Genomic DNA, 8,828 nt, shown 5'->3' with positions numbered 1-8,828 from the left:
ACGTACCACCAGACTTAAGGACAACTTCTACCCCACTGTGATAAAACTATTGAATGGTTCCCTTATACGATGAGATGGACTATGACCTCACGATCTACCTTGTTGTGACCTTGCACCTTATTGCACTGCACTTTCTCTGTAGCTGTGACACTTTACTCTACTGTTATTGTTTTTACCTGTACTACCTCAATGCACTCTGTACTAACTCAACGTAACTGCACTGTGTAATGAATTGACCTGTACGATCGGTTTGTAAGACAAGTTTTTCACTGTACCTCGGTACAAGTGACAATAATAAACCAATACTGTACACAAGATCCCAGATGCAGCCTCTGCAGGGCCCCATGTTACTGAAGCAATGCACCTCCGCTCTTGAACTCAAATCTTTTTACAACAGAAACCAACCTACCATTTGCCTTTCTTTACCTATTAGTTAACACCACCATGGTCAGCACAGACATAGTGTTAACACCGCCACGGTCAGCACAGACGTAGTGTTAACACCGCCACGGTCAGCACAGACGTAGTGTTAACACCGCCACGGTCAGCACAGACGTAGTGTTAACACCGCCACGGTCAGCACAGACGTAGTGTTAACACCGCCACGGTCAGCACAGACGTAGAGTTAACACCGCCACGGTCAGCACAGACGTAGAGTTAACACCGCCACGGTCAGCACAGACGTAGTGTTAACACCGCCACGGTCAGCACAGACATAGTGTTAACACCGCCATGGTCAGCACAGACATAGTGGGCCAAAGGGCCTGTTTCTGTGCTGAACAACTCTATGACCATACAGACATCATAGAAGTGTGCTTATTGGGACCCAAGACAATTATTAAAATCTTCAAGGCAAATCAACACTTAATTTTTTTTTCCCCAAAAGACATGTTTCTTTTTTTAAAAAAAGATATTTTATTGATAAATTACCATTTCTAAAATAATGAAAATAAGTCAATTCCATTCTCAGGAAACACACACATAGGTCAATCCCATAGGCAGCACACTCAGAGAACATTTAGCACTGACAGGGTTCACAGCCCCTTTAACGGCGGTATGCATTTAATACATTTAAACCCTCTGTGCCTCTCTCCCCCATGAGGGTTTAAAAGTATTAAATGCATGCTGCCCTTAAAGGAGCTGAAATTTCTAGATCCCAGCAACAATTCTGGAAGAGGGAAAAGATTATACAACAGGGGGGAGAAAAAACCTCAGGAACTCACTACTTCAATTGGCAAAGAGGGAAATGACATCAGTGGTCACCGTCTTCCTCCCTTCATTAACCACTCTTGCACTAAAGGTGAGCCACTTATAGTGTCCTTTAAGAGGGCACTGCCCCTTTAAGGATGGGAAACCCCAGATTATGATCTCCAAGGGGTGGGAATGAGCAGGGAGACAATTACTTTCACACATTCAATTGGATTGTTGGCTTTTATATTGTTAAAAAAATTGGATTAAACAAGAAATGACCCAAACACTGAATTATTGATACCTTCTGGATCACCGATCACTTGGGGAACACTGGCAAGAAAGAATTGCTTAAACAGTTAACTCCAAATTAACTGTTTAATTTGGACCTCCACAGGACCTCCAACCCCACTAAATAATTATTCCCAGTGTCCACGTAGTTTTAAAAGAAAAAAAAGTCATGAATTTCAAATTCTAAGCTACGGGGAGTTCCATCACTTGAGTCCCTCTCCACTTCTTTACAAAATTTCTTTATCTGGGCGGCAAAAAAAGTCATTTTGTTGTCTTCTTTACCCCAAGGTCTGTTCACGCAAGATGGGAGCCCCAAGTCTGGAGCCCCACCCAAAGATGGTGTCTCTGGGGCCTTGTGATTGTGCCTTAGCTTTGGAAGGGAAAGACCCAGAATGGAGGACAGATGAGGAAGGGCTCCTGCCCTCTCATCCGAAGTTAGCTAAATGTTTGATTGCAGACTTCCAGGTGGGCCCAGAACCTACTCTCCCCATCACCCCTCTTAAGAAGGGCTGAGCCAAACTCCCTCTCCCTCCTCCTTACCTCCACAACCCTGTGGTGATCAAGCCCAGGACCAATTCCCTTCTCATTGGAAGGGACCATTCCTCACTCACCCTGCCCGCAATCAATCCCAACTCCACTTGGATCGGGACGATCAAACAAAGAAGGGAAACCGGGGTAAAAGACGGCCAAGGGTTTAAAGTCTGTTGTCAACCTTCCAGGAATAACCCTGGAGCCATTGGGAATTTTCCAGGAGTTGCAAGGAATCCAAGAAGAATTTTCACATTTCTACAATTAAATAACAAAAATGTGGCCATCTTTTCCTGTTTTTCTTTGAACCAAACCCATCAGAGATGGGAAGGGGGAGAAAGGACAACTTGCCTGGTACAAAACCTGCAGGAATATCATTAGATATCCCAATGGCGAACCCCAATATTTAGGCTATTTTGCCATTCCTTATTTTAGGTTATTAAAATGGGGAGAAATCCCTTTCCCAACAACCACTTCAGGGCGTGGAAGTCACCCTGCTTTCAAGGGATAGTTGGCTTAAGGTTGCCTTTGCCCCCAGGGTCAGAGAGAACAGGGCAAAGATGAAATCCCAAAACAAGATGACCATCGCCAGCCTCTGCAAGGTTTTCCTGGAATCTCCACGAATCCACAAATTAAAAAAAAAACAAAACAGGATAGGCCTCAAAAACAAAAAAATCCTTTCCTTATTTAATAGTTTGAAGGATGCTTGATGCTTTTTAAAAACCCTGCCTCTGTCAATCAGATAAAACAGGAGCCATTCTGTTTTCCAATTGGATGGGGAGGATACCCAAGGACGGAGAGATGATGAACAGGTCGTGGGCAGAGTTGACATCCTCACACTCCTAAAGAGCCTCATGTTGTGGGGTGGGGAGTGGGATTAGAAAGGAGGGGTTTAATCAGCATCGATAGGCACCAAGAACCTTGGCACTGTTCAACCATTTGGGAATTTTGCACCAATTGCTCACCATACACACCCCATAGCCCAAGTCATCAGAACCAAGTCTCACACATTATATTAGACTTTTAGGTTAGGATGACCCTGAGCAAAGTCTCATTACAATTGGACAGAAGAGAATAATTAACAATTCCAGTCAAGCGGGGATAATTCCTTGCAGAAACACTGGCTAGTGTTCATTAATTTTATAATCGTTAACTTTTATTATGAGTACACTGTCCGGATCCCAACTCTTCACTCTTGGGCTGGTAGCCTGGGGTAGGGTGAACACTGCTCTCCCCCGACATTTCCGCCAAATATCGTTCGCCCTCCTTTAAAAGAAAAATGGCCATCGTGCTCCGCAGTAGGAGATCCAGGACCTTGCACTATTCTGGGTGACGAGGGCAGCAGAAAATAGGAAGGTGAATCCGAAATTGTTGGTGCGTTTGGCTCAATGGCTGTCGATCACCACGGGCTTGTAGTCATACCATCTGCGGGCAAAATAGGGAGAGCTTCAGGTTTTACACTCAGAGAGGTCCCAAACTAGGCAGCCAAGTTACCTAAACCAAGCGCCTGCAGACATACAGCACAGAAACAGACCCTTCAGCCCAGCCCATCCTATCCATGCCGGCCAAGATGTCCATCTAAGCCAGTCCCATTTGCCTCACGTCCCTCTGAACCTTTCCTGTCCAACTTTTAATGTCCAGATCATCCAATTTTAGTGATGTTGGTTGACGGAACAATGTTAATCCAGGGTGTTTAAATCCCCATGGAGGGAGAATTAAAAATGATGCCACAGGCATCACTTCCAGTTTGGAAGGGAAGATCAGCCATTCCCAAAGGTCATGGTGGGGTAGGGAGGAGGAGGGTGACCATTTTGTTCTGGGATTCCATCTTGGACTGCGATCCCCAGTGCTGGGAGTCGATGGCTATAATCATCTTGTGTTCAATGGCAAAATATCATCATTGATAAGTTAATGAGTATTTATAAAAGTGTGTTAATTTATTAAGGATATGTTCCATCCATGATGCAACTTCTCAAAGCACTGGTTGCATCTTCCTGCAGATAATCGATGAACACAGCAAGTTGAAGGACATCTAATTCATCCTAAAATTGTAAAATATTTCGGGGAAATATTCATTCATTCCCCATTGTATCCTCACATCCCGGTAGAGAGACAAAGCCTCTCGTATAGTGTCCTTTCAAACACAAAATAGATAAGTCTTCCAATCCATTTCTCATCTTTGACAGGCAATAATAGAAAGACCCCACCCACCCCGGACATTCTCTCTTTTCCCCCCTCCCATCGGGCAGCAGATACAAAAGCCTGAAAGCACGCACCAGACCCAAGGACAGCTTCTATCCCGCTGTTATTATTGAATGATCACCTTGTACGATAAGATGGACTCTCGACCTCACAACCTACCTTGTTACGGCCCTTGCACCTTATTGTCAGCCTGTACCGCACTTACTCTGTAACTGTAACACTCTACTCTACATTCTGTAATTGTTTTACCTTGTACTACTTCAATGCACTGTGTAATGACTTGATCTGTATGAATGGTATGCAAGACAAGTTCAGACTCTTGAACGGACCTCTCATACGCTAAAAGGTGAACTCCTGATCTCCCAGTCACCCGATTATTTGTCTGCCTGCACTGCACTTCCTCTGCAACACTATATTCTGCATTTCCCTTGTACTACCTCAATGTACTGATGTGGTGAAATGATCTGTACATATGGCATGCAAAACAAAGTTTTTTACTGTACCTCAGTACACGTGACAATAACAAACCAGTTTACCAACCCCTGAACTTCTGAATACGTGAAGCAGGGACTGAAAGAGGCAGAGACATGGAGAATATTGGCCATGGAACCGTGACTGATCTAAGGCCTGAGAGGGGGCAGAGTTATCAAAGCATCAGGATTCTCGCTGGGAGTTTACACACATTAATTTTATTTTTAAAGTGGTGATGTTAGTGAAGGTTTAAATTTTGGCTCAAACACCTGGAAGTACTTTGCATTCCCAACCCCTCATTTAACACCTCATCCTCCAAAGTGGCACTTCAGATCTCCCCAAGTAGGGGCAAATGTCCAGAGCAGGATTTCACCCCATGTCGTTTCACCTTAATGCGGGCAAGTGGGATTAGTGTAGATGGGCAAAAAAGGTCAGCATAGACACGGTGGGCCGAAGGGCCTGTTGCTATGCTGTACAAGTTTATGATTCTTACAAGACAGGAGCAGGCACACAGTGGCACAGCGGGTAAAGCCGCTGCCTCACAGCACCAGAGACCCGGGCTCGATCCCGACCTCTGGCGCTGTGTGTGGAGTTTGCGTGTTCTCGCTGTGGATTTCTCCCAGGCACTCCGCTTTCCTCTGTCGGATCCGGTTATTTTCAAATCCACAGGTTCTTTCAGGAGTCCAAGAATGAGTTGAGAACAACTTGGTGCTTCACAAAGTTTTATTGGAATAGTTTAAAAGAAAGAAACAGTCACAGAGCACACGGCACTTGCTTTACTACTGGGAGATGAGCCGAGACAAAAGGAACTAAAGATGAGCTGGGGGGGGGGGGAGGGGGAAGGTGAGAGATTAACAAAAACAACACCTTTTATACCTGAGATGAGAGGTACTCCTTAGCTAGCAATAGTCCAATCAGGAAACCTATCAGATACCTGTGGCCAAACCAACCAAGGAGAAAACACGTATTCACCTGATGGACGAACCAATAAGCTAGGAAGCGGCCGTTCCTTGTGCAGCCACTTGAGGTGTATTAAGTACTATACATGTTAAAAAAACTACTTAAAACAGTCGAATCCAACACCTCCCCACATACGTGTGGGTCCGGCACAATCTCAGTGGGCCGAATGGCCTGTTTCCGTGCTGTGTGACAATGACTGTAACACTACCCACTGACCCACAGCAGATGCCCCAGGCTACAGCCTGCCCTTACCTGTTATCGGTCTGTAGGCTGCCCAGTCTGACAGTCCCGTCTCTTCCCACATACAGCTGTAGACCACTGTCTAGAGCAGAAGGAAAACAGACAAGGTCATCAAAAAGCAAAAGTACGACCCCAAACCACAGACCCTGTAAACGGTGGAAAGTTCGGGCAGGATCAGTGGAGAGGGAAATACATGAGTGAAAGGTAATGAAGAACAAGACCACAGCAGCCAATATCTTGGCTCGAGGGGTTTACTGCTGGCTCCTGTTTCAGACTGACCAACTCCTACAGATGCACAGTGGGGGATGTATTCTGACCAGAGGCATCACAGACTGGTGTGGGGACTCCAGTGCACAGGAACGCAAGAGGCTACAGAGGGCAGTGGACTCAGCCAGTTCCATCACGGGCACAGCTCTCCCCACCATCGAGGACGTCTACAAGAGACGATGTCTCAGGAAGGCGACGTCCATCATCGGGGACCCCCACCATCCGGGACATGCCCTCTTCTCCACGCTGCCATCAGGCAGGAGGTACAGGAGCCTGAAGATCCCACACCTCAAGGTTCAACAACAGTTTCTTCCCCACTGCCGTCAGGGTCTTGAACCCACCTGAAGAACCCCAACACTACCTCGCACTATATCTCAATCTTGAACCAGCAGTGTTGTTTAATTTGCACATACAAATTAACATTAATTATACATAACTTTAGTTTGTTAATTTATGTTTACCCTGGTCTTGTAATGTACTGTGCTGATGCTGCAAAAAATTCATTTTCATGGCATTAGTGCTCTGTTTATGTATGCCTCTGACAATGAGCTTGAACTTAAGACTTTATAAGGTGTTGATCAGACCACATTTGGAATATTGTGAGCAATTTTTGGCCTTGTCTCTGAGGAGGATGTGCTGGCCCTGGAGAGGGTCCAGAGGACGTTCACAAGAATGATCCTGGGAATGAAAGGCTTGATGTATGAGGAGCGTTTGATGTCTCTGGGCCTGTACTCGATGGAGTTCAGAAGGATGGCGGGGGATCTCATTGAAACATACCGCGGATGCTGAAAGGCCTGGATAGAGTGGACGTGGAGAGGATGTTTCCATTAGTTGGAGAGTCGAGGCTCTGAGGCACAGCCTCAGAATAAAGGGATGTCCCTTTAGAACTGAGATGAGGAGAAATTTCTTCAGCCAGAGGGTGGTGAATCTGTGGAATTCGTTGCCACAGAGGGCTGTGGAGGCCAAGTCATTGGGTCTATTTAAGGCAGAGGTTGATAGGTTCGTGATTGATAAAAGGGAGTTAAGGGTTACGGGGAGAAGGCAGGAGAACAGGATTGAAAAAAAAAAATCAGCTGTGATTCAACGGCGGAGCAGACTCAATGGGCCGAATGGCCTATTCTGTTCCATTACATTAATGATCCAAGACATTTGCATGCGTGTCGCTCCCAGACCCGACCTCCCCCATCCCCCTCTCCTCCCTCACCCTCAGCGCTCCCGCACTGGCTGAAGTCCTGGTCCCGGAGGATCTGCTCCACGATGTCGTCTGCGTTGACCCGAGTGTCGTCCACCTGCGTGGGCCGGCTCTCTGGCTCCTCGTTCTTCCGCCTGCAACGGGAGAGAGGAGGTTCAGGATAGGGGGAATCTCAAAGCCCAGTCCTCCCTCGGGGTAGGGAGGAACAGCCAGGGAGGCAGAGCTGAAGCACACGCATGCAAGGCAAGTTCACTGATGACACCAAGATCGGTGGCGAGAACGATCTGAGATCACGGCGGGATCTGGATCAACTGGGGGAAGTGGGCCAAAGAATGGCAGGTGGAATTCAACTCGGACACGTGTGAGGTGTTGGACTTTGGCAAGTTAAACCAGAGCAGGACTTGCACAGTAAATAGGAGGACCCTGGAGGGTGTTTATACAAGAGGGACCTAGAGGTACAGGTACACAGTTCGCTGAAAGTGGTGACACAGATAGAAAGGGCGGTGAAAGCAGCGTCTGGCACGCTGGCCCTCATCGGCGAGGGCATCGGGTACAGGAGTTGGGACGACACATTACAGCCGAACAAGTCGTCGGTGAGACCGCACTTGGAGCATCGTGCACAGTTCTGGTCGCCTGGTTTATAGGAAGGACGTCACTAAGCTGGAGAGGGCACAGAAAAGATTCACGAGGATGTTACCGGGACTGGAGGCCTTGAGTTATAAGGAGAGGCTGGGATCTTTTCCCCCCAACAACCCCCCCCCCCCCCCCCGCAGTTCAGGAGGATGAGGGGTGACCTTACAGAGGCTTATAAAATCACGAGGCACAGAGATAACGTGAACGGTCGCGGACTTTTTCTCAGGGTAGGAGAGTCTAAAACTAGAGGGCACAGGTTCAAAGTGAGAGGGGAAAGATTTAAGGAGACACAAGGGGCAAGTTTTCCGCAAAGAGGGTGGTGCGTATCCGGAACGAGGTGCCAGAGGCAGGTATAATTACAATATTTAAAAGACATTTGGACAGGTACATGGATAAGAAGGGTTTAGAGGGATATGGGCCAAACACGGGCAAATGGGACCAGCTCAGGTAAGAATGGAGGAGTTGGACCAAAGGGCCTGTTTCCATGCTCTATAAGTCTTTGACAGATGAGCTGATACACACTCACACACACACACTCACACTCACACACACACACGAATTCATACAGAGACAAGCACAGAGATGTAGCCAACCCCACTGGTTCTGGAGGCAGAGCTGTTAATACCCAAGAACTAAACCAACTGGTCAGCTCTAGATCACCGACACCCCAGCCAGTCACCCCATCAGGAAATGCACAGCAAGATCCCACTGCCACCAGCTATGTGGGAGCCCCAGGAGGTCAGCTGGTGGGATATAGTGACACCCGCGGTGGGGGGAGGCGAAGGAACCCACTCCTCTCCACGAGTGCCCACAGGACCCCCTCCCTCCTACGGGAGCTGGGATCCACCCCCACCCC

At 47.4% G+C, this 8,828-nt stretch overlaps 1 protein-coding gene across 4 annotated transcripts in view; it reads right to left on the bottom strand.

The window, feature by feature from the left end:
• Window positions 1–3,141: 3,141 nt before the first annotated feature.
• Window positions 3,142–8,828, bottom strand: part of LOC127586123 (protein FAM102A-like) — a 29,555-nt gene continuing 23,868 nt past the window's right edge. For all 4 annotated transcript variants that reach the window (XM_052043980.1, XM_052043979.1, XM_052043977.1 and 1 more), the window contains 3 exons: window positions 7,352–7,473; window positions 5,893–5,962; window positions 3,142–3,432 (listed from right to left, as the gene is read on the bottom strand). In XM_052043980.1, the coding sequence (XP_051899940.1) occupies window positions 3,393–3,432; window positions 5,893–5,962; window positions 7,352–7,473 (232 nt within the window). In that variant the 3' untranslated portion in view covers window positions 3,142–3,392. The remainder of the gene's footprint in view (window positions 3,433–5,892; window positions 5,963–7,351; window positions 7,474–8,828) is intronic.

This window comes from Pristis pectinata, chromosome 34 (genome assembly GCF_009764475.1).
Source record: "Pristis pectinata isolate sPriPec2 chromosome 34, sPriPec2.1.pri, whole genome shotgun sequence".
Classification (NCBI taxonomy): Eukaryota; Metazoa; Chordata; class Chondrichthyes; order Rhinopristiformes; family Pristidae; genus Pristis; species Pristis pectinata.
Note: the sequence above shows the minus strand (reverse complement) of the source record. Positions and strands in the feature narration are given on the sequence as shown.